Source organism: Perca fluviatilis, chromosome 6 (genome assembly GCF_010015445.1).
Source record: "Perca fluviatilis chromosome 6, GENO_Pfluv_1.0, whole genome shotgun sequence".
NCBI lineage: Eukaryota > Metazoa > Chordata > Actinopteri > Perciformes > Percidae > Perca > Perca fluviatilis.
Window position 1 is genome coordinate 34,170,143 of NC_053117.1, and position 26,416 is coordinate 34,196,558.

The window sequence follows — 26,416 nt, forward strand, 5'->3', positions numbered from 1 at the left end:
CGAATTTCCCGGTGTTTTATACATATTATAAGAAAAAACATGAATTAATCCTCTGCGATGTGTGAGTAAACGTATGATTTAAATTGAGTTTGGTAATACTTTGATACAGAAAAATGCTATATTCACTTCGGATTGCTTTAAAGTGGGGACAGTAAACTACGGCTTTTTGACTGCATCTTGGGTAATATTGTATTCTTAATGTTAAAAATGAGTTTAAACCATATAATAGTTTAAACACTCCATGTCTTGACCAATGACTGTATGGTCTTGACATGACATGAACGAGAGAGAAAATCCGGGGGAGCATACTGTCTATGGTGCGTACGGGTACGAGCGGAAGCCCCGTTTGTTGTTCTTCCTTCTGTTTCCGAGACGTTCAGGGTCTAAACGGGTTCAACAGCCGTGTCTGCATGTCTCTACCAATTCCCTCTATAAATCGTCTTCTACTGCTCCCGAATGAAGGTAATGCCAGTTCAGACTTTGTTGTCATGCTGCGGACATTTTGTCTAGGTTCTCTAGGGTTCGATTTCACCGTTAAATCCGCTTCTGATTGTACCAACCCCGTCTACCCCCGCTGTCCGCCTCGGTGAGCCCGGGCGGCGTGCGCCCTGCTGCAGCTAGCCAAACAAATCCAGCGCGGTGCTTTGAGCTCGCCGGACGCTTAACCTGTTCGTGCTCCGTTTAGACAATATTTTAATAGTTTTAACAATTCGAAATGTTTAAATAGACACATCCAGAGGGCGTGTTAACCTCACTGCCAGATGTGACAGCTTGTGAGCGGTGGGCCGAACTTTTCCCGAACGGGGCCCCCATCCATGTAACGTTAGTGCTTGTCACATTTGACATTACAGCTATGTTTGGATACTCAGCTGTTAGTTCAGTTGCCATCGATAACATATTTTCCATTTACAAAAACTCCCCCCTTGTTAAAATTATAACAGTTTCCAAAGCATCAGATTCAGAAAACCATTCTCTGTCACAGCCCCGTGGAGTCTAAAATGTTGTTATCAACCCAGGCATGTGATAAAAGTCGCCGCTGCAACTGTCTCCGCATGGTTGTGATATGAACCGTTGCCAGCAGACCGTATATCTGCCCGCAGCCGCTCACTTGTGACCCAGAAGTGTGTAAACAAGTTATGTAAGTCTTCTCCCAACTTGTTCAACCCCAGCTAACCTCAAGGCGGCTGGATTCATAATATCATGCACCCTTTTTATATTTTCCCTTGTGCTCATATGTACGGTGTGCAGAAATCAGTGGATAATAGATAACAAGTCATACACTCTTATGTGTCCCTGAGCAGTGCAGTCATTAGACTGACAGGGGGAGTTTAAATAACTTGCAAGCTGGGTGGCTTCAGAGAAGACCTCCTGCAGATTGCATGGCTGCTAATAGAGCAGATGTAAGCAATTCCTGTATTTTTGACTGAATAACTTTTTTTGCATATTGATACTGCTTTTAAGCAATGCTCATGGACAAAAAGCTTGTGAAGTTGACATGATAACTATTCAGATAAAGGCATTTAATTTTTTATTTTATTTTCAAGAACATTGAGTTAAGCCCTGACACCATGCCACTTACAATATAATGTAATTTTTAAGCCTTTTAATGTATTGCATTAATTAGACTTTGAGGTGCTATCTTGTCTCATTATATGACAGATATATTTTACAAATATATATCTTGTCTTAGTAGCATATTCTTCATATTTACCTGCTTTGGGAAAACACATTGTGGTTTCTTTTTTGTGACACAATGTGTGTTATTAACAGCTATGTGTGTTATATTATAATGTTGTAGAGGTAGCATAAAAATGTGCTTTCCCAAAAGACTGACTAACATCCTTTTTCAGAGCATAGGGCTGGAGATAAGAGTCCAAATTAGATTGAAGAAGGCTAGGTCGAAATCAAAGAAACTCTAGTTCTATTGGAGGCCAACATGTGCATGCTTCAGTTGGTCTGATTTATTCTGTACTGTACCCTTCAAAAAGTTTGACAACTGTGACATACAGGTTAAAGTTTGAAATTATCAAACTGATGTTCAATGCACTGAACTGTGTCCCACAGTTATACATTGTATGAACCCAAACTCTTCACATAGGTCAAACAAAAACTGTGATACCCAATTGAATTGGTTTATATTTGTTAGTCAAGTGGGTTTTATACACTGTATATAGTGAGACGAAACAACGTTTCACCATAGGTCAAGTGGTGTTACACATTTAAAAATATATAAAAACGACATTTGAGACATTTAAGGTTAGTTGTTTGACACTTTAATTTCCCTGTGATTAATAAATAAATAATTTATCTATCTGCTTGAAATTATTAGTTTAGACAACAGAATTTGATTTTGTAAAACTATAACATCATCTGATCCTCATCGTGATAACATTTCACAGAATTTTCCAAATCAAATCAACTAGTAAAATGGCCAATGTTTTAAAGTTCTGTATAACCAACCAAGAAAAAAGAGGTTGAGAAGTCCAGATTCAGACGAGAACATGTTTTCCTTCTTTGGAAAATGCTTTTCCAAAATGACCCTATTAAGGGAATGATTTCAAAATATTTTTTTGCCTGAATAAGTTTAGGGGTGAGATCACAAAGGACAGTATTAATACCAAAATGTGTTGACTGTTGTTTGTGACTCTTATTTGAGACTCTTGTAGGTAAGCTGCTGTTGAGTGGAGGTCTGTATTCTGCACTAAAATTCCAGCTGTTAAGTAATTAGCTGTGGCTTGTAGATCAAAGGCTTATTGTCCTGATCTTCTCGCAAAAGTATTTCTCACGTGCTGAACGCCATCATACTGCTAATCACACGATGACAGCCGTTTTCGTTGCAGCGTCTCATTACTGTCCTCCAGGTGCTTCCTGTTGTGGTTTGGCTCAGATTTGGTCAAGGCTTTGTGTCATTGTCATGCAGCCGTGTGCCGGTAAACACTGGCTGAGGCCGCCCACCCCACCACACACTTTTTTGAATATTTAAATGGCTGGGAACATATTTTGCAGGTGGCTGGAGAATTTTAGGGGCAACCGACACACACCTCACATTTGTATTTCATGGTGCTAGAGGACTCAAAATGTGTTTTCTGTTGAGAAAATCACAGATTTCTTATCCAAATTAAACCAAACATAAAGTATATTTTAAAACATACAGCAACAAGGACATAAAACCTCTTTTGTTTATTGTTTGTACAGCTGAAACAATTAGTTAAACTATTTTTTAAATTAATTAATCATTATCTGGTTCCACTTTCTCCAGTGTGGGGATTTTGCTGATTTTCTCTGTTTTATATCTGTAAATTTAATATCTTGGGTTTTGGACTCTTGGTTGGACAATTTGAGGACATTGCCTTGGATTGTGGGAAACTTTATTGGGCATTTTGATTTACAGTTTTAGGAAGGACACTCCCTGTAGGAGTGCTTTTTATTTATTCATTAAAAAAAATATATATATATTTGTATTATTTGTACTGCTCTTTTTAGTGTGGGAAGAATAGCTCTGCTCTCTGTGTTTCTTGGTTTTCTTAATATAGACTATAATATCTGTGATTCTTGTGTTGTTTTTCAGATTAACAGGTATGCCAAAGGAAAAATATGATCCTCCTGATCCCCGCAGATGTTACACCATCATGCCAGCGGAGGAGGCGGCCAATGGGAAGAAGTCTTACTGGGCCGAGCTCGAGATTTCTGGTCAGTCTAACTAACTCCCTCTGGATCTGATTCCATAAAAGCATCCCGACTGAGGCCAGCATAGCTCAGGATTGAAAATCACTACCATGTTTTTCATTTTTTCTAATTTCTGGTTTTCCAGACAGAAAATCATTTAAGTGATTTATAAGCAACATGCCTTGTGTTTTGGGCATTTTTTTGACATTTTATAAACCAAAAGGTTAATTGATTGATCAAGAAAATGTGCCAAGATGGTGTTGGTTAAATTACTTTTGGTTAAGATAATGAAGATCTGTAAACCCTATATATGAAGACAATTATATCCCGGCTGAAAAACTGAATGTGAATTGTTTTGGCATGAAAATGTCAATGTTTGCAGCAAAACAAAAATATATATTAACATTGTTTTGTTCCCTGGTTTGATTTATTACAAAGTTCAAATATAAAATTAGGGATGCAACGATCCAACTTTTTCAGTCCCGACACCAATACCTGGGCTTTGGGTACCGATCCCATACCAGTGTTTAATTAATCAGCTGGATGCCTCGCTGTGTGGAAGTTCTTTTATGTGTAAGGCAACATCAGGCTTTACTTAAACATTGCTTTCCAAACTTGGTAAAACTAAATTTCACAAATAAATACATTTACTGAATTTTACTGAATTGTTATTTATTATTAAAACAATAAATCGTGCAGCAGAGGCTTGTTAAAAATTCTTTAAAATGAACAGGAATACATTTTAAGTGCAGAAACAAACTGGTCAAAAACTTAAACAGGAATTACAATTCCAGTATATAATGTACATAGTATATTAACATAGAATTGAATTGAATTAAATAGATGGGCCCCATTGTCACCGACACCTGATCCAGCTATTTGAGTCAGTATCAGCCGGTATCTATCGGTAACGGATCGTCGGCCCATCCCTAAATAAAATCTGTGTTTTCTTAACAAGTTTTGGAAATTATGTTATTTTTAAAGACGCCATTGTACCTGTTTGTCTTGACGCAGGACGAGTGAGGAGCCTGAGCAGCTCGTTATGGACGCTCACCCACCTGACGGCGCTGCACATCAACGACAACAACCTGAGCCGCATCCCGCCAGACATCGCCAAGCTGCCCAACCTGGTCTTCCTCAACCTGTCGTCCAATAAGCTCCGCAGCCTGCCCGCCGAACTGGGCAACATGGTCTCTCTCAGGTAGGCTGAACCTGGCCAGGAGGGATGCCTTTAGGGATTTCAGGGACATGACTGACATCAGGCTCAATTAAGAGACATTTTATTCTGGTTACTCAAAATAGGAGTTTTGAATATGGTAAGAAAAATTAACTTACCTTAAAGCTCTGTCACAGATCTTAAGAGAATGGTTAAAAATATTTTGAGATATACTGTATGTAAACCAGATGAGGATGTCTGTTTTTCTTCTAATCATCTTCATCATCATATTTCTTGCTTCCACTCGGCATATCTGCTGACATTTGTCCACTTGTTTGAGGTTTACTCAAAGGATTGAATCTTGCTAATGTCTTCATTTGTACAAAGGATTCACTTCACTTAACAGTATGTATTTTGTCTAGAAAAATACACAATTCTTTGGATTCATTCAAGTGATTATTTGCCAAACAATCCCAAAGCTTAGAAGAAAAGTAATGATTAAAACACAGTGATCAAACACTCAGAAGAAAGCGGAAGATTATGAAATGTGTGGGTGGAAGTAGTAATCCCCTCCCCTTTGACTGACAAACATACACAAAACAAAGATGACTGGCAAAGACACATTATGACTGGAAGACTTCATTGAAGTGACAACAAAGGACAACGTGGCAGATGTTTTGACAACAGTTTGTGGTAATTCCTGAACAATACATCGATGACAAGGAATTACCACAATGTAGAGAAAGTTTGTGAAAGAGAAAAGACTGAGACTATACTCATTGTTCGTGTCCCATTCTCTTGCAGGGAATTGCTTTTAAACAACAATCTTTTACGAGTTCTGCCTTATGAACTCGGGAGGCTTTTCCAGTTACAAACCTTGGGGCTAAAAGGTGAGGCTTTCTTTTAATTACCATTCAATTCTGACCGTTTTAAATTACCACTATCCACCAAAATGTGATTAAATTCTGGCTGCAACTACTCATTATGTATTTTCTAAACTTTCCTAAAAGCTGAGAGTGGCTGGTGAATTAAAAGTGTGAGTTCCCAGCTTAAATTATTTTTTAAATATTTATTATATGATTGTTTTGCAGGAAACCCTTTGTCCCAAGACATCCTCAATCTGTACCAGGAGTCGGATGGAACCAGGAAGCTTTTGAACTACATGCTCGACAATCTAGCAGGTGAATGGCTCGGCAGCTTCACCTTACTACACAACCGTATATTGGAACTCATGCATATTTAACTGGCAGTTAATTGTAAACCTGAGCAATGCAGCTGTATCATTGCAGGTATGCCATTGTGTTTGTCACAGCCAAGTGGGCGCTTATTCCTAATTTCCCTCTGCCTTGCCCTGTTTGTAGTGCACCCAGAGCAGCTCCCTCAAAGACCTTGGATCACTCTGAAAGAGCGAGACCAAATGACTCCCACAGGTATGTTCATCAGGGCCAGAGTTAGTTACAAGTTCAGCTGCCTGTTGGAGTAGAAATAATTCATGATACTGTATGTCTAGGTGAAACATGTATTCTTTTCTACTTGAGGCTGCAGCAGGATAGGTTTTTATATACAATTTCACTTATTTTAGCAGCCTAAATCAGCACGTGGCATCACATCCCGACTTGCTGAGACAGTGCGTTCTTTTCTTGCCTAAATTGTGAAACTGTGATTGTCATTCAATTGTTCACTGCTAACATTTAAATGTAAATTGTTTTCTTAACCAATGATTCCTGACATAAACCTTAGGCGCCATAAGTGGTAAAAAAAAGGAACAAAAAGTGTATTTATGCTAAATTCCAGTGTCAGATGGATTGTCAGTCTACTATCTTTCTAAAAGTAATTACCTGCAGCAGACTACATGTTTGTCTTGCTACTTTCTCAGCGTTGGATATGTAGGACAGCAAACACCAGAGGAATAAAAATAAAACTGCATTGATCTCAATGATAATCATTTAACATTTCCCACACTCTGCAGCCGTGTTCACGGTTATGTGCTACAACGTGCTGTGCGACAAGTACGCCACGCGACAGCTGTACGGCTACTGTCCATCCTGGGCCCTTAACTGGGAGTACCGCAAGAAAGGCATCATGGAGGAAATCACCAGCTGTGACGCTGACATCATCAGCCTGCAGGTAAATGAAGGGCCTCTCAGCTTGAAGTTGACATGGCCTCCATGTTTCCCTTGTTACATTTCTGACTTAAAGCAGATTTTCTTTCACCAAGGAAAAGAGTGAAGAAAAACTGGCAATATTTTTGAATTGGCAGAAGTTCAGAAAATCAGGAAAGGGGGAGAAATAAAACAGATATATATTTTACACTTGATTCTCAATATTAGATTGTATTTTTGGGATAAATGTATTGGAAACCACACTATTTAGCTGTTTAGAGAAACAATATTTAAATGCAAAGTTCCTTTCAACTGTATCCTTCATCTTTTGAAATGGAAAGTTATAAATAAGTTATTGATTTTTGCATCCGAATGAATGGCCGTAACCTTGTTCTTATGATATAATAAAAGCATTCATTCAGTTTAGGAACATAAAATCTCAGTTGATGTTGGTTAGTCTTTCCCACAAGAGAGGGTTGTTTGTTGTTTATTGAAAGGCATCTTCAGGACAGAACAACCTCATCTGGATCAGAATACCCCTCCTCCTCCCACTGTATTTGCCTTTTATATTTGGCTGATGCTCACTCCTTTTACACATACATTTCATTGACTCTTTTAGGTGACATTTCTTGCCCTGTGTGTCTGCAGGAGGTGGAGACAGAGCAGTACTACACTATGTTTCTGGAAACGCTGAAGGAGCGCGGCTACGACGGCTACTTCTGCCCAAAGTCTCGTGCCAAACTTGTTTCTGAACAGGAGAGGAAACACGTGGACGGCTGCGCTGTGTTCTTCAAAACCGAAAAGTAAGGTTTTTTTTACACTTTACGGAACCTGCTTTATTGAATACACTTGTCTATTTGTAGGTTTTTGTTTTTTTTGGATATCGAAGAATGTTGTTTGAAGTGAGCGATATTTATAGAGATGGAGTTTTACAGAAGTTCATTTAAAACTGACCATGACCACATTGACTGCGTGTTATAGACAAGATGACTACGATTCATGTACACTACTGTTGAAAAGTTTGTAATCTCCAGCCACCAAAGCTTGACCGGGTCCAGTCAGACGTCTGCGTGGACTACTCAATATGTTTGAATGTTTTTTGTATGCTTTTAGGTTGTAGAAAGTCATCCAAATAGATGTAATTTAGATTTGTAACATGGAGAACAAAACACTGTACAATGGTTCAACCAGACTGACAACTGAAAGGGCAGAAAGAGACAAAGGTCCCTCTGAGCAACAGTTAAATAAGAAGAGAACAAATCAGCAGTCATTGGTAAAAGAAACAGGAAGCTTAGCATCAACATGTGTGCAGATTTAAATAGTAACCGGTTCCAGTTTTAGTGTCAATTCCTCAATAATGCAGCATACAGTATAACAAACTCGAATTAACAGGCAACATGTTGCTTTAGCAAAGTCTGCTTCAAACTTCACAAGAGAAATAGGTTAGTCTAGGGTTAGCACTGTTGGAATGTCAGCTGGACATACTGTGGAATGACGAATCACAGTTAAACCTCTTCAAACTAACCACTGAGCAGAGTGCAGAGGGCCCAAAGACAAACACACATATTCAGAGGCACATTGCACTGCTGTGCTTTTTTGGACTGAAAAAAAGGATAGTAGAAGTTTGAATCATTTCATTCTTCTTTTGGGGTCAAAACTATTTTAAAGGTATATTATACATTTGGTGTCTCAATTATACTGTTTTTATCTCCTGTTAAAATTATTATTATTAAAGGAAAGGAAAAATCAATATAACAGCTGATTCCAAGCTTTTGAACAGTAGTGTATGCAGTAAATCGGGGACATTTTTACATCTGAAATGTAAACAGGAGTTTTCAAACTCGTCCGTAAATGTCTATGCTGCTTTGTGGATGTTCCTGCAGGTTTACTTTGGTCCAGAAACACACTGTGGAGTTCAACCAGGTGGCCATGGCCAACTCTGAGGGCTCAGAGGTCATGCTGAACAGAGTGATGACCAAAGACAACATCGGGGTGGTCGTTCTGCTTGAGGTCAACAAGGACATGTTCTCCGATGGTAAGAACCATCTTCAGAACATCACCCAGAAACGGAGGATGTCATTTTTACCATCCCTTGTGCATGAATGTAATCAAAGGCAACCCTTTTCAAGCCTCAAAGCATTGCAGGTTCACAGAAACATACCATTTTTGCCTATGGGGGAAGTAACTAAGTATGATTTTAATTTAGCAATGAATCTGTCAACATTGTTATTAATTATTGTTTGGTATGTAACATGTCAGAAACGAGTGAAAAGGCCTGAGGTGACGTTTTCATTGCTTGTTTTGTCCAATCAACAATCCACCACCCAAAGATATTCAATTAACAATACACACGGGTTCCTGGATAGCTTAGCTGGCGCCCATATATAGAGGTTTACTCCTCGACGCAGTGAGCCCGGGTTCGACTCCGACCTGCGGCCCTTCGCTGCATGTCATTCCCCCCCTCTCTCTCTCTCTCTCCCCTTTCATGTCTTCAGCTGTTCCATCAGTACCAGATGTACAGTACGGGTATAAAGCACTGCATCTGGGGCTTCGCGTCACCCAAGACCATTGTGGTTTGTTGCATGCAAACAACCAAGAGCTCTATATGCATGTGAATTAACCCTCTCACATTTGTAGTTTTAAAGTTTAACCGTTAAAAAAACATGCATAGTGTTATTATTAATGTGTAATATATAACTACTAACTATTAATCCATCATCACACAGTAGCGAAAAGTGTAGCCCAAAAAAAACTAAAACATTGCAGGCACCTTGTAAACAGCAGTCTGAAATGATGTGTTATAAATAAATAAAATTAGCACAGAAAAAGTTGATACGCAGTAATGTCTTTTTGCCACAAGGTGTCGCTAGGGAATTTGATTAGAAATTCAATTCAATATTTATAGTGAATTATCACCATGGACCATGGTCTCAGAACACTTCACAACAAAAATTAAAAAGTTACAATTTAGCCAATATAAAAGACGGAATTAAATATGAAATATAAAATCAACAACACAAAAAAAAAAGAAGTTAAAATTGTTAAGATGTGGAATAAAAACAACGAATGATAATGCATAATAAAATAAACAATAAAACAATGGTTCAAAAGTTATGGATTTTAAACATGTTCATAATACTTTGAATAAAGAAATGTTTTAAGTCTTGATTTAAAAATATCCACTGAGCCTGCCTCCCTAACGTTGGATGGAAGACCATTCCAGAGGGAGGGTGCGTGAAAGGCAAAGGCCCGGTGACCAGCTGATCTTTTTTATTTTATATTTGGAACGATCAGAAGGCCAGCATCCATAGAACAAAGGGGGCGTGTTGGGATATATGGTGTAAGTAGCTCACTTAAGTAGGCAGGCGCAAGTCCCTTTAAGGCTTTATAAGTCAAAAGAAGAACTTTAAAATCACAGGTAACCAATGTAGAGCAGCCAGAACTGGTGAAATGTAGCTACATTGTTTTTTGTCTAAGTCAAAACTCAGGCTGCCGCATTTTGTACGAGCTGGAGACTTTAGGTCGTACAGGCAGGGAGGGCTGAGAACAGTGCGTTGCGGTAATTGAGTCTTGATGAGACAAATGCATGAATTAGTATTTCTGCATTATCATGCATTGATAGCATTGGTCTTATTTGAGAAATGTTGCCTAGATGGTAAAAGGCAGTCCTAGTGATAGCCTTTATATGTGGGCAGAAATTTAGAGTTTTGTCAAAGGTGACACCAAAGTTCTTAACAGTGTCACTCTCGTTAAAATTTAAAATTTGTTTCTCCACTGGGATGCTATATTTGGCTGGCCTCACTATGAGCAGCTCTGTTTTGTCTGCATTAAGTATTTAACAGTAATCATTAGGGGTGTGCATCTCTCCCTTTTATAAGAAGATCCGATACGTATCTAGATACATGGACTACGATACGCATCAGGGATGATACATTTTAATATAAAATGACTCAGTTCGATTCAATTCGGTGCAATACAATTCAATCTGATAGATACAGTTAATATTTTTTTTAATGTACACACATTCATTTCCCATTATAAATGAAAATAATCCAATTCTATAAAAGAAGCATTGCCTACCTTCAAATAAATATATATTTTGTAAAAGGAACCGGCAATAGTAAAGCTAGATGCTAATATACACTATAACTTCAACTAATCCGCCGAATGCGTGTATTTTCCATTTCCTTCCGCTTTCTTTGTGATGGAATTTTAAATTCGGTGGATTTATGAGGACTATGGTTAACTGCTCCTCAGATCTCTGCAGGGTAAATCCAGACAGCTAGCTAGACTAACCGATTCGTACCGTTAGAACCAGGCCATCGGCCGAATCTTGGTCCATTTAGACCGATTCAGGGGTCCGTGTATCGATGTAGTCGTATCTGTGATAATACAACCAGATACCGATTCATATAAGTGAATCTTTACACCCCTAGTAATCATACATGTACTTTCATTTTCACTCACATTCTGTAAATCCTTCTCCTTTTAATATTTTTATTGCATTGTGTCAGCACTTTCTGAGTTTCTAAAGTTGCATCAGCTATGTGCTTTTTGTTACTAAAATAAGTTTTTTTTTAGGTTTGAGGTTTTGACCTTTTTAAAATTCCATGATGAGAGAGTTTCATCTTACCTAAGCAATGTTTTTTATTTCTTAAAAACTTGGTGGACTGGATTTAATTCCACTGTTTCATTGGCTGCATATCTGTGGCTTAACCAGTTTGTTCTTCTCATCTCTGTTTTCAGGCATGAAGCCCCAACAGGAGAGGCAGCTGATCCTGGTGGCCAACGCCCACATGCATTGGGACCCCGAGTACTCGGACGTCAAGTTGATCCAAACTATGATGTTCCTGTCTGAGCTGAAGAGCATCGCTGAGAGGGCCTCAGGCTCCATGGCGACCGGTTCGCCGACCTCCAACCCGTCCTCCATCCCCATCGTACTTTGTGCTGACCTCAACTCGCTGCCCGACTCCGGTAGGACTGTCTCACTCTTTAGGATCCTCGTTTCAGTCTCAGTCTTTTAGTCGTCCTCAATTTATGTTGCTGCAAATTTAGTTTTGTACTGTATGTTGGTATTAAGGTGTTGTTGTTGCTCGATGGTGTTTTAAGCCCCCAACGTCTCCTTCCAGGCAGCGCTGCGGCTGTTGACTTCAAGGCACCTAAACCTAACCTTAACCCTAACCATAACCTTAACCATTGCCTAATCCTAGTGCCTTCCAGGCAGCGCTGCCTGGAAGGAGACGTTGAAACACAAACACAAACGTTATTGTTGGATACATTTTTATCAATTCTGCTAAACTTATATACGGTTTAGTTTCTTTAAAGGTCCTATGACATGATGCTTTTATATAGGCCTCAGTGGTCCCCTAATACTGTATCTGAAGTCTCTTTTATATAGGCCTCAGTGGTCCCCTAATACTGTATCTGAAGTCTCTTTTATATAGGCCTCAGTGGTCCCCTAATACTATATCTGAAGTATCTTTTATATAGACCTTAGTGGTCCCCTAATACTGTATCTGAAGTCTCTTTTATATAGGCCTCAGTGGTCCCCTAATACTGTATCTGAAGTCTCTTTTATATAGGCCTCAGTGGTCCCCTAATACTGTATCTGAAGTCTTTTATATAGACCTTAATGGTCCCCTAATACTGTATCTGAAGTCTCTTTTATATAGACCTTAGTGGTCCCCTAATACTGTATCTGAAGTCTCTTTTATATAGGCCTTAGTGGTCCCCTAATACTGTATCTGAAGTCTCTTTTATATAGGCCTCAGTGGTCCCCTAATACTATATCTGAAGTATCTTTTATATAGACCTTAGTGGTCCCCTAATACTGTATCTGAAGTCTCTTTTATATAGGCCTCAGTGGTCCCCTAATACTGTATCTGAAGTCTCTTTTATATAGGCCTCAGTGGTCCCTTAATACTATATCTGAAGTCTCTTTTATATAGGCCTTAGTGGTCCCCTAATACTGTATCTGAAGTCTCTTTCCTGAAATTCAGCCTTGGTGCAGAATTACAGCCACTAGAGCCAGTCCCACAATGAGCTTTCCTTAGGATGTGCCATTTCTGTGTCTGTAGCTATTGAGGAGGAGAGAGGGGGGCAAGGTGGAGGGTGGGGGTGTGGCCTTGACCCACTGCCATGCTTCGCTTGTTTGCAAGCCATGATGTCTCTCTCTTTCTCATAGGCGTGCCAAATTCTCTGGGTGGGCAAAGCAGAGAAAGGGGAGGTAACCTTGCTCCTTATGACCTCATAAGGAGGAGATTCCAGATCGGCCCATCTGAGCTTTCATTTTCTCTAAGGCAAAGCAGGATACCCAGGGCTCGGTTTACACCTATCACCATTTCTAGCCACTGGGGGACCATAGGCAGGCTGGGGGAACTCACTTTAATGTTAAAAAAAACTCATAAAGTGAAATTTTCATGCCATGGGACCTTTAATACACTCATTGATATCGGTGTCCCATTCATGCAAATAGATGACACAGTCGTGCATATCGAATATCGGTGCCTTGATCTCCATTAAGACAAACACACAATCGATTTTTTAGGGTTTTATAAATAAAAGGGATGTTCTAGATTAATGCGATGCACTTTTACAATAAAAAGTCTACCTTTTTGTATGATCCAGGTGTGGTGGAATACCTGAGCAACGGAGGAGTGGCCGAGAACCACAAGGACTTCAAGGAGCTACGCTACAATGAATGTCTGACCAACTTCAGCTGCAACGGCAAGAACGGCAACTCCGATGGAAGCATCACACACAGCTTCCAGCTGAAGAGCGCCTACGACAGCAATCTGATGCCTTACACCAACTACACATATGACTTTAAGGTAAAAACCCTTTTGAGGCAGGAAGTTTTAAGGCCAGATACTACAGGCAAACATTTTTTTCATGTACTGGTCTTCTTTCAGACAAGTGGAAAGAAAACTAAACTAAAATACACATTTCGGTGTTTATTTTACTTTGTGTATTTGCGTGTATAGATTTCTCCTGTGGACATATTTTTAAAGACTGTTTTGTCAAAATGAGTTTGTTCTTAGACTCTGAGCCAGAAATCTCCACCCTCTGTAGCACTTACATAAACAAAACTTTCCAGTTTCAATGCTATCTCTACTGAAAGTTTGTTAATATACCATTCATAGCCTGATTTATAGAATTAGCCCATATTTAATTAGACCAGTACTCAGGTACCCTGCATGTAGAATTTAATACACTGGAACTTGTGTTGTGATCATGCCAAACATCAGCTAAATATTCGATAAATCAACCAAAAACTTAAATAATTATCTTTGAATCTGTCTGAACCACCCTTTTCACTGAGGCTGATTTCCTCCTGCTTTCAAGATGCATTTGGCAAAAGTTACTGTACAGTTGCAAACTTTTGGTCTGGTTGAACAGCATCAAGTTAAAGGACATACAGTTCAACATTGAGTGGTTAAAACCCGAAACTAGCTGATGTATACAGTAATAATGTAGATTCAGTTATGTGGAATGTTTTCTATCATCATGAGTATTTTCTGCCGTGGGAGATCCCAGTGGGAATGGAAACCCTGAACACTGCAGTGATGATTTAAAGTGATGATAAAGTGCTACAAAACAACGATACGCTTTTTGTTTTTTAGATGTGTTTGTGGTGAAGCGTATATGCCTGTATTTGCTTTAATTTGTCTTGTGGTCTCTGCTCTGGCTTCTAATGAGTCATGCAGGCACTTGTCACACAGATTCACAGTTATTTATTTTTTTTGCTCCTGGTTTTTACAAAAGAAGCAATGGAGTTCCCCTTACATAAACCTTTAACATGCAAAGGTTCTTGCAGAAACAAATAACCAAGTGGATCCTTATTTTTGGAACAATCAAAGAATCCCTCTTTTGTGTAGAAGTTCATGTTTTCTTGGCAGTATCTTAACGTTGGTGCCATTAGTTGTACAGGTGCATCATCACTGAGTTTCTTTTTACGTTAGTATAAACAAATTGGATGACTAATGAATGATAAGAGAGGCAGAAATGAGTCAAGCGCAGTGTGCAAACATCAACCGTCCAAAGCGTTTTTAGAGACTACAAGTTTTTTGGTCTGGAAACAGTCAGTGGGCTTCTGCTTCAGCAACCTTATCAGTGGGCGAAGATTAAAATTACAGTAGATGAGCCTTTGGGCTTGAGAAGTTTTTTCCTTTGCGCACATTTCAGCATAAAATCTTCCTGTACACAAAATGTTGTCAGACTTCTCCAAGATTTATCTTTGATTGACAACTCTAAGTCTACATTTTTTTTAATTTTATTTGACTGAAAGAGTCTTTGCTCAGTGAAAGTTTTCCCGACCACAATCTTAAAAGGAAATGATTCTGTCTGGGGCTCACAAACCACAACATTACATTATCAAACATACGTTTTTCTGCAGGTCTTCCTATCTACCTTTTTGCTCTTTGACAGAGTACAGGATCTTTTCCTCGTTATTCAACCTATAGTGAATTTTCTGATGCACTTGTCCCTCAAGATTTGGCCAAGTATGCTCAAGAACATTGATTATACAGTATGTTTATCTGAGACTAAAATGTGGTTATAAAAACTGAGCAGGTAAAATCTTTTGCAACATGGTCTTTGAAAGCACTGAAGTGGCAAAACTGCCATCTGTAATCTCTTAATTTTATAGTGTTTTGGCCAGAAAATAAAGTGGCATCAATTTAATGAAGTGTTTCCCTGCAGTAGTAAAATTACCAGTGAAGTGTATCATTTTGTTTTGATACAGATGCCAGGACATTACCCAATACTGTATTTAGGCAAAGGTGTGCTGCTTTATGTTGAAGGAAAAGTCCGACATTTTGAGAAATACACTTTTTTGCTGTTTTGCCGAAAGTTAAATAATAAGAATGATACCATTCGTGTGTTTAAAAAGGCTACTGCCAACAGACTGTTTAGTTTACCACAAAGACTGGAAACTGAGGGAAACTGCTAGCCTAGCTCTGTCCAACCTCCACCTCTAAAGCTCACTAACTAAGAGATTATATTTTCTGTATTGAATCTAGGGTTTATGTGCAGGATTATGTGTTGTTCGGGATAGTAACTTATTTAGATAGTAACTGATTTACCTTCAGAGTCAGGCTAGCCGTTTCCCCGTGTTTCCAGTGCTTGCTTGGTGCTTAGCTAAGCTAATATTCTCCTGCCTGTAGCTTCATGTTTAGTGTTTATAAATCGGAGGGAATAAACGTGAATAAGCTCATTTTCCGAAATGTCAAACTTTTCCTAATACAAAAAAAGTCTAAAATGAGCAGAATTCAGATTTTTCTTAAAGTGATGGTTCGGAGTAATTTCACCCTAGGGTCCTTTGCACCATGACCTCGAGCCAAACAACCCCCCAGAAGCTTTTTTCACCTGGGTCGAACATTGGGAGAGTTAGCGTTATCAGCTGAATACCTTAGTGCAGGCGCTAATGGATCCACGTTTGTATCTCGTAAATGATCCGACTAATAATGCCCGAAATGATACCAAAGGTCTACACTAGTACAAATAGGTTATGCACTCATAAAACAATGGATTGGAAAGTTTGTAAGTACACCAGAAGTTTATGTAAATAACACTTGCCTGCTGGCTTCTGCTCTCTGCTGCTACTGCTACCGGCAGTAAGATGAGTGCTTAGGCACGTCTACAAATTACAACACCGAAAAGAGATGCAACAAAAATATTTATTAATTTAATGATTAAATAAGGTAGTGTCTCCAAACTTACCTCAATTATTACTTGTCTCCTGCTAGTTGTACTACAGCACTTTTAAAAAATAAGTTAAATTAATAAATATGTTTGTTTATCTCTTTTCGGTGTTGTAATTTGTAGACGTCCCTAAGCACTCGTTTTACTGCCGGTAGCAGTAAGTGTTATTTAAATAAACTTCTGGTGTACTTACAAACTTTCCAATTCATCGTTTTATGAGTACATAACCTATTTGTACTAGTGTAGAAGTTTGGTATCATTTCGGGCATTATCAGTGGGGTACAAGATACACTCTTGGATCCATTAGCGCCTGCACTAAGCTATTCAGCTGATAACGCTAACTCTCCCAATGTTAGACCCAGGTGAAAAAAGCTTCTGGGGGGGTTGTTTAGCTCGAGGTCGTGGTGCAAAGGACCCTAGGGTGAAATTACTCCGAACCATCACTTTAAATGGAAATACCTAATCTTATGAAGGATTACGAATGTAGTCCCAGTATAGAGACACATTTCCATCACAACTCAGAACAGATTAAAGTTGGATGCCCAGCCTTAAATTGATATGTTTGTGTCTGCAGGGCGTTATCGACTACATCTTCTTCTCCAAGACCCACATGAGTGTCCTGGGCCTGATGGGACCGCTGGACAGCCAGTGGCTCATCAACAACAACATCACTGGCTGCCCCCACCCCCACATCCCCTCGGACCACTTCTCCCTGCTCGCCCAGCTGGAGCTTCACCCTCCCCTGCCCCACCCGCTCAAACCCCTCAACGGACTGCACCTCCCCGTCCACAGGTAGTGCAGCCGGAGAAAGCCCCCCCAACCTTCCTGCCTCACCTTTAAAAAACACTGTCACCCCCAGCTTTATACAGGACCCTGTACAGTTTACTGATCATGTTAAAACTCCGACCCTTCCAACCCTGAGACACACCTTCACAAAAGGAGTGAAGTATTCGCCCGTTTGTTGCTCCTTTTTGTGTTTTTGCACACTGTAAATGTTTGTTTTATTACATTTCCCCGAAAAGGCTTGATACCAAATGTTGGGCTTGGGACGAAGTTGCGATGGTAACCCCCAATGTCAATTGTTTTATTTGCCTTTAGATCATAACCGCTTGTAGATTCTGCTCCTACAACAACAAACCTTAACTATTAACTTTTTTAAAGAAAAAAAACACACAAATCAGATTAGCGGGATTTTTTTTTCTTTCTCATTTCACATAGTTGTGAAATTTTAGAGTAAAAACACAACAAAATATTATTGCTGCAACACAACAATCCCAGACGATAGAACTGGAACCTGCTATCACTCCCAAATTAACTGACAGGTATTTTAATGAAAGGAGGAACCCTACAAAACAACTGAAAGTTAGGAATGTTTACGAGGATGTGAAAGGTTTGTTTACAATCACTGGTCCATATTTTCAATTCTGATCAGCCGAGAAACGCCAAAATACTTAATTCAATTAAACGTTAAGAGAAAATAGCTGCATTTTTAAAGATTAAAAAGTACTGCTTGGGCGTTTTTTTTAAAGTAATGACACTAAATTGGTGTGTTTCATATGGGAACTAGAATATGAAATCATCTCTTGCCACAGCTGCTTGTAAATAACAACAGCACTGATAATATTGAAGACTATTAAGATTATTTTAGGGGGCTTTCAGATTGACACTTGTTTTGTAGCAAATCTCAACCGGAAAGCTACCTCACGGTGCTGCGTTAATGTTGCTGAGCTGCTGCGTTCACTTCTATCATTTTTTTTCTTACATAAAACAGGTCTTGAACCTCTCTTTAGTTGCTAAATATTTTACTTGCAGAGGTATCGTGTCCATCTCGTCCGATTTATGCTCATTGTGATTTAAAAGATGCAACTTGTGAGATTTCTGCAGCACGATGATGTAATAAAATGATTGGTTCATGTCAAATCAGTGCTCAGATCTCAAATATTAATAAGCATTGCAAACTAATTAGCCCCTACTCTTTGAATTGTTTTGAAAAAAATAGTTTAACACATGAAATATATTTCAAACACAATTGTGACATTGACCAACAATGCGCTTAATACTTTAAGCTTTTTGAGTCGTGCTTTCAAACACCTACGGTCTTAAGAGTATCGTCCCGTTTCCCCTTACCTCACTGGCCAAAGAATCTCCCCGGAATGAGTGACTTATGCTCTGTCGATAATAAGATATTTATTTATTGTTGCCAGAGGTAAAAAAAAAAGACTTCCTGAGAAGAATCTGCCAATGATTTGTGACCAGGAGCCGAATGTATTTAGCAAAGGCTCCCTATGAAATTGGTTGTCGGAGCCTCTTAATGCCAGATTCCTGTGGACTTTGTATATTTGTGCCAGATGATTAGAACTAATAGCCCTTTATGTAAGTTGTAACTCAGGGCTATGCTATGCATCCAGCAGTACCTCTCAAACTGAAGACTCTCAGAGTCACGTCGTAAGAGCAAAACCAAACGGCAAGCTATTGGTATGGATATCCTTTATAAAGCACAGGTAATGTATGTACTTACATACATATATGTTGTTGTTGTAGAAGTCCCACGTCTTGGTGCATTTTTGATAAAACTGATGCTAGCCTTTTGCTTTATTATCTAAAAAGAAAATTGAAATTAGTCTAACTTTTGAGGTGCCAAAAGGTGCAAAACGTGTTTATTTAAATTTGGTTTAGTTGTAAGGCTTTTTAAGAGAAGCACGAGTATCAATGTGGGATTGATAAGATTAATGAATGCAGTGGTAGGACTGGGTATCAATACTGATGCAGTACCTGAGATTCAGTACCAATATTATTTAGATTATTTTGAGAAATTCCAAATTAAAAACATTTTTGAAAAAATAAAGTGATTTTTTTTCTACAGAACCCCTTTTTGTCTGTTAGACTAGGGGCCAGACTTCTCAAATGTTTAATGCCATCTAAACCAGTAGCTCCAAACCTGGTGTCATGAGATAATTAACATGGTAGCAAACAAGACATTTTTATTTTCTATCTTTATTTTTGGGACTTTTATGTAGTCTTTGCTTCTTCTTTTTTCCTGTATAGATGGTGTCAGGTAAATTCTAAAAAGACAATATACATCTCTGATTCAAGAATCAGTTCAAAAGATTACGAATCTGGGCAGACATTCAATGCCAGCTTTCAGTACCTGACATTTCTCGATACTTTGACACTTTTTGATGGGTCCAAAATAAAATATTGAGGTTTGATACCCAGCCCTACCTCTGCAGGGGAACTCTATAATAGCTGCCTACACATGCACTCACAGTGTTTAACATATCAGGCACATTTCACACTGTAGTGTCTAGTAAACCCTGATGTTTTGAGATTGAATTAGTTAAATTAGTCAAAGCATTTGCTCTGTTCAGTATTTGAATAGAAAAGCCATAATTTTGGGATAAAAGGTGTCTGCACAACACAGCACCCTGTAACCTCAGCTTTAAACCGTACTCCGATCAGTATCGGCTTCGCTTCATTTGCACATGATTTGACGCTGACGTTAATACTAACGGATACACCTCCAGTTTTGGTGGAGTTGATGAAGTCTATCTTTTTGAGCATTTTGAGGCCTATACTTCACTCCTAAACTCACAGGGTTTTCTGATTTTGTACAACAGCTGTACATGATTTAAATTGCCTTTGCTGACAGGGCGTCTGTGAGGGTAATGTACCATTCTCTGATTAAGGGGCGTATTTTTCTCACAAATCAAAGATGTACCTGGTGTTGTACATTTTTTTTTTTCTTCATTGCCCAGTGCACTAAGATCTCATATGTGAATACAACTTCCATCTGTCTCTGATACTCTTGTAGAGACAAAACTGGTCTCTGTCCAACTTTTATTTTGAACTATTTTCAGCAATTTCTGTCTCTAACATACATGCAGTCTTTCAATTGGTACTTTGTACAATTCAGTATTACCAAGTTTTTGAGAAAAAAAGATAAATGTTCCACGTTTAAAAGCAGTTTGTCTTGATGGCTTTCATTTCTCCAGTGCACATCTTTTCACGCTCTGAGATGATGCTTAATCAAAATTAATTTGGTACTCTACTTGATGTTTTTCCAAAAAAAATGTTTTTCCAGATCCCCTTCACACATACCATCCAACATCCACAGCCACTTCCTTTACTATCATTACCTAGAGCATTTGCCCTGTTAATTTTGTCTCTGTAGAGCACACCTCACATACTTTTTCTACAAACAACGTGCCTAGTTTGTACAATTTCTCCAACAGCAGCACTGCCCATGAGACCAAGACGCTCAGAGATTAACCCAGCGCCATCATCCAACCATCCAGCCATCCATCCTTTCATCCCTCCAATCCAATCCAATGACATCATGAAGAATTGATACTGATGAATTAATTGCTTACCTCAGACTGCTTTCTGTTTTGTTTTTTATCAAATTGCTTTTTTGTATCCATAACATCAAGGACACTTAATTTCTACCAGATATCTGAAATTCACACACACTTGTTTTGTTGCAGTTTCTCTGCAAAGAGTTTGCTGTATCTTTCACAAGATTATCACAACCATCATCGCATGCGATTTCTGAATGTTAAAAACCCTGTTGTTCAATATCTGGCCCTGTTTTTTTTTTTTTTTTATCTTCCACTGTTGAGTTTATCCGGGCTGATTTTACAGCAATGTGGTTGCTAAATGAGGTTTTAAGTCTTTGGTGGCCAATAAGACGCATGAGGATTATCTGACAAAGCGTGTAGAATTTGGACGAAGGTTTTGCTGTCTTTAATCTGCTTTTACATGTTGAATTTGACGGCCTCGAACTAGGCAAGGTCGCCGAATTCAAATCGGGAAACATAAACTTAAAGAATGCTGCGTAAATGTTTTTTCCCAGTGTATTAAACTGTGAATAATGTTGTGGAAAAGGAATTCAAAAACACAAACAAATGCCAAATAAGTCTGATAAAAAGTAAATCCTCATGTTATTTTTTACAATACTGAACACAGGTTAATGCACTGGATAATTTGCTGGAATGAGGCTATTATAAATTTGGACTACAAAGGGGAAAGGCAGCAACTTCAGTGTCCGAAAGTCTTCAAAAGTCTTCCTCTGTCAGTTGCTTTGACAGCCTAAAAATTCAAACTTCCAATTGGCATCTGTCAATTCAAAAAAATGAAAATAATTTTTCTGGAAACAAACTATTTATATTCTTGGTGCATTCCTAGAAAAAAGGTCTTTAAAGTTGCTGCCTTTCGGTAACTTTGAGCAGATGTTGTATTCATGTGAAATGAAACTGGGTTAGGATCCTCCGCCACCAGCAGTCACCAACAAAGGTGCTACATTATTTCTCAATAGTATTTCTAAGAACTGCACTTAAACCTGTTATATTTAACAACAGTGTTAAGTTTATGTTATCAGATTCCAGACAGGCAGCTCTTCACCACAAGGGTTTTCAGTCCAACCAGCTTCCACCGCAGACAAGAGGAAGCAGTCAGTGAGCGTTTGGATGGAAGGAAAACTTGCAGCTTTGTGGTGGAGAGCTGCTAAACGTAGACGGAGCACGTTTGGTATTGTGGAAGCCAAAGTGTACGTCACGTCTGAAGATTAAATGACAAAAAGGTGCAAAACTTACTGTTTGACTGCGAGGACAAGTGGAAGCTTGTCTAACGTAGGAGGGCTGAGCTGACTTTGTGGTTTTCCTCTGACAAAAAAAACACATCTGTCCTTTGTAGAGGTCCTTTTCCAATTTCCATTTGTTATGAAAGTTGAAGCTGCACATTGTAGGCGAATTATCAAGTTTTGTTCTCTAAAGTCATGAAGGCCCAGTGGAAGCCCTCCCCCCCACCCTTGTGTTGTCAACACAAGGGTTAAAGCTTTAAAATCAGTAAAAAGGCACTTAATCACTTCGTTAGTTTATCTTTTTATGAGAGATATCATAGAATAAAATGTGTTCCCCAAAAACCTGATATTAGGTTTTCATCCAAATAAGTGATTTGGTTAAACTTTTCAGTGGTTCCTGGGGGCCCTATGTCTCAACACTTGTATGAATAGAAATAATTTCTTGCCATGTTGAATCACTGATATTCCCATGAATGAATGGAGGACTTCTACAAAGGCTACAGCTGTGTTTAACATGTGAGCTGTTACACCTCAGTTGAAACCAAACATGCTCAACCGCACTTGTATCATCTCTTAACACAAAGCCCCGACTCTCTCCACCTCCTGTAGGCAATAAACATCTCATTTTTTGAAGTCTTTTTGTCTGTCTTTTATTCTTCATGAGAAGACATGGATACAACACAATCATGTCAAAGGTTACAGCACCATCGTTAATATAGTCAGTGCATTTCCAGGAAAGCATTCTCTATTTTGTGCTTTGAAACTATTTTACTTTACAATACAAATTTAGGGTTTTTGTTATGTCAAAGCATTGCCACAAAATGTGATCAAAAGGGAATTGTGGAAGCAGTGGTGGACACAGTGGTTGACTTGGAGTTCACATTTGTACTGTAATTAAAACAAGACAAGAAAAAATAATTAAAGACTGGAGTGTCTAACAGTTATTCAAAAAGCAATAAAAGACAGAGTTGTATGATGATCAAGGATAACATGATAACTGAGCAGGAACATACAGTATTATACAATCCTAGTAACGTATCTGTTACCATTATCACAATAACTGACTACCAACACAAAATGCGAGCCCTTCTTTTGTTACAGTCCATCCTTTAGACACAATAAAATAACATTAAATACCCTCTGGCATGGCAGAGGACGGAGAAAATAATTTTTTCTCTGTATTTGTTTTCAGGGACACAAAATGTGTGGAAAATTAAAGGCAGAAACACAAAACACATAGTGACACATCTCCATAACCACCACCGTACAATGTACATTTTCTTTTTAAAATTTTTGTTTAGGGCTACAAGTAAATCGTTTAGTCTAAAAAATTTAACTTGTGAAAAGTTTCGATTTTAAAGAGCCAAATCTGACCTGATTGCTTTTGTTGAAAAATACCATATAAAGTAATTACTTTCGGAAAGACCTAAGCAGGTCGTTGACCCACTGCACAGTTGGGTCGACACAAACTCTAGAGCCCTTCCTCGTGGTGACTCTGTGGAGAAAGAGAGGGGTTACATTCTTTTATTAACAGGGGAGAAATTCTCACACTGGACTCAATGTTTGAGTAAACCTGTTGAGTGAATGTAAATTTCCATTCAGAGGAACTTCAGAGTTATAGTAAAACAGGTTTGATTTGATTTGATTTATTTAATTGTAAAAGAGTGCCTTACACATGATAAAAGGATATCAAATACAATCAAGGATAAAAACACAATAAAGTCCAAGACTTATTTCCATTGTGGCCCTCAACAAACATCAGGACAAGACAAGATACTCAATGACATAACATGTTGTTTATGTCATGTTATGTTAGGTTTCAGTTAAACAAAAGTGGAACATAAAGTACATTTACTGAAGTAGTACAGTACTGTAGATGTGTGTTTTGAACTAGTTGCTAACTTACTTATTCCATTTTGTGCAACTTTGTACTTTTACACCGGTACTTTTACTTTTGCTTTGAGTGTATAAGTACTTTTAGTTAACAAGCAGGTATCTGTGTTTATAATCAAAAGCTGCATCATTGCTCTGATGTCAAACCCGAACAGAGATGGAAAGTATATTATGTTTACTCAAATACTGCACTTAGAAGGAATAGCACAAATTTGGGAATATGGAAAATACGCTTATTTGCATTCTTTCCAAGAGATGATAAGGTTGGAGCTGGAGATGGGAGGCAACTAGCTTAGCTCAGCATAAAGATTGGAAGCGGGGGGAGAGGGGCAGCTAGCCTGACTCTCTCCAAAGTTAAGAAAATAAGTTAATGAGTTTTTTGCTGGTGGGCATAGTTTTGAACTGTGGAGAGAGACAGGCTAGCTGTTTCCCCCTGCTTCCAGTGTTTATGCTAAGCTAATCCACTTGCTAATCGAGCTCCATAGCTACCGCACAGACATAAGATTTTTACATATTGCTACTTTTACTTGAGTAAAGAATCCTCTTTCACCTCTCACGGTGTCAAACTCGACTATCATCTCAGCTCAAAGCTGACAGTTCCTAACAGTCCTGAAGTCTTTGAATCAATCTTAAATACTCACATGATTTCAGTCCGGCGACAGTTTCCTGAAATAGGAATCACCTCAATTTTCTTGATGGCCCGATAAGGGATGACAGTAGAGATCGTCTGTATGCAGATACACCTCGCTGTGAAAATGAAACATTTTAAAAGCTTAATTATTATGTTTTATTATAATCATATATATGAATATATATATAATATATATATAAAATGTTTGAACAGCAATATGAGATCTGATATATTTTGAGTTTTTTGTCAAATTGCCTGCTTACTGTAAGGTATCAAACTTAATACATAAATAAGGTGGTGAGAACAACATAAACATAAATTGGAGCAGCATAAAGTGCTTAAAAATGTCTAGCTTGAAATATCATCATATGCAGAGGACACCTTATTTTATTAACTTTAGTTTATCTGGAGTGACATAAACATACATTAAAGCAACAGAAATTGTCTAAAAGATTAGTAAAATATCATTATATGCAGATGACATGACACCTTATTGTTTAACTGAGAGAAGGTAGTCAAACGGACTGAATTAAGAAGATTTTAAGAAAATTCTAATTAGGTCATTAACTGCTTTGAATGTAAAATAAAAATCTCTTACCATGCAGAGAGGCGATGCAAAAGCAGAAAGTCAGAGCAGCCAGGAGGAGCAGTGGTTTAGTTGTCATCTTGGCGGTTGTTTTGATCTTTCAGCACCAGTGAGGATGTGAGAGTGATGTGAGAGTCTTTGAGAGTGAATAGAGTAGAGTCTGGCTTTATAAAGCGGCAAAAAAGGAAGTGTGCATAGGAAACACACTGCACTTTTCCTGTCTTGACACATCAAAATGTAAAAATTGTGGCCTCTTAAATTTTTAGGGGGGTTTCTGCTGAATGAGTTTTGAGTTATTTCTGAGGGTCTATTTTTACTGGTCTTTTCAAGCAGGCTCCACTACGCACTACTGTAAAATAAAATAATGTACTTAATTATCTTTCATGCACTTACAATTTTTGGATTCTATTGCCACATTGATGCCACATGCCTGACTTAATAATTGTCTAGCATTGACTTATGGCAATATGAAAGGCAGTGGTATTAACTGGGATAGTTATACAACCCAACTTCAAAATATCTGAACTATCCCTTCAAAGCTAAAACTAATTGGCCAACGTTAGAGAAGGGTAATTGTTAAAAGAAACCAACTTTGACTGTTGGTAGAAGATGGGATGCCAACAGTGGTCTCCAGTGTCAAAGTCACAGGAAAACGTAAAGTACTTTTGAGTGTTTGCCCGAAAGGACTATTGCTGTCGGTTTTCTGGGAAAGACAGTCTGGGCATAGTCAGCCAATCATTTTACTTGTTGTGGTTGAGTCCGACAAGTTAGAAAAGGATTGGATAAGATGAGGTGAAACGTTTGGGTAAAAGGCCAAGTGCCCAATAGACACAGGGGTTCATCCCAGCCTGACGTATGGGATATATCTAGGTATGGGACATCTAGATATGCTCCAATGTGCTCACTGTTCCAGTATCAAAATGGTAAAGATAGTACAGTAAGGAAAGGTTTATTCAAACTATGAACTGTCTTCTAATTTATCAGGTCAGGTAGAAATGAAACAATTTTAACTTAAGTTGGACCAAAACAATAACACAGAAATGTAAACTAGGTAGAATAGCAGTATTTTAATGTGAGTCCCAGCATAAAAACATCCTGATGA

At 38.4% G+C, this 26,416-nt stretch overlaps 2 protein-coding genes across 2 annotated transcripts; one reads left to right on the forward strand and one right to left on the reverse strand.

The window, feature by feature from the left end:
* Positions 1-332: 332 nt before the first annotated feature.
* On the forward strand, positions 333-17,478 carry cnot6l (CCR4-NOT transcription complex, subunit 6-like). The gene is made up of 12 exons (XM_039803019.1): positions 333-462; positions 3,569-3,690; positions 4,681-4,867; positions 5,627-5,712; positions 5,914-6,003; positions 6,184-6,252; positions 6,792-6,949; positions 7,573-7,727; positions 8,808-8,959; positions 11,671-11,898; positions 13,552-13,754; positions 17,201-17,478. Exons 2-12 carry the CDS (start codon positions 3,579-3,581, stop codon positions 17,420-17,422), a joined length of 1,662 nt encoding a protein of 553 aa, XP_039658953.1. The 5' UTR covers positions 333-462; positions 3,569-3,578; the 3' UTR covers positions 17,423-17,478.
* A 5,350-nt stretch (positions 17,479-22,828) lies between these two features.
* On the reverse strand, positions 22,829-25,449 carry LOC120560471 (C-X-C motif chemokine 13-like). Its single transcript, XM_039803022.1, has 4 exons — positions 25,327-25,449; positions 24,739-24,844; positions 23,619-23,699; positions 22,829-23,092 (listed from the first exon to the last, which is right to left on the reverse strand). The coding sequence occupies exons 1-4, from the start codon at positions 25,391-25,393 to the stop codon at positions 23,032-23,034; spliced, it is 315 nt and encodes a 104-aa protein (XP_039658956.1). The 5' UTR covers positions 25,394-25,449; the 3' UTR covers positions 22,829-23,031.
* Between the last annotated feature and the right edge of the window lie 967 nt (positions 25,450-26,416).

Coding starts and splice junctions, on each gene's coding strand:
- LOC120560471 (XM_039803022.1), bottom strand. CDS start 25,393: ATGACAACTAAACCACTGCTCCTCCTGGCTGCTCTGACTTTCTGCTTT. Junction 23,700..24,738: donor TGTCGCCGGACTGAAATCAT/GTGAGTATTTAA, acceptor CTTTCTCCACAG/AGTCACCACGAGGAAGGGCT. Junction 23,093..23,618: donor CTGCTTAGGTCTTTCCGAAA/GTAATTACTTTA, acceptor TTTTAATTACAG/TACAAATGTGAACTCCAAGT.
- cnot6l (XM_039803019.1), top strand. CDS start 3,579: ATGCCAAAGGAAAAATATGATCCTCCTGATCCCCGCAGATGTTACACC. Junction 8,960..11,670: donor CAAGGACATGTTCTCCGATG/GTAAGAACCATC, acceptor CTCTGTTTTCAG/GCATGAAGCCCCAACAGGAG. Junction 11,899..13,551: donor CAACTCGCTGCCCGACTCCG/GTAGGACTGTCT, acceptor TGTATGATCCAG/GTGTGGTGGAATACCTGAGC.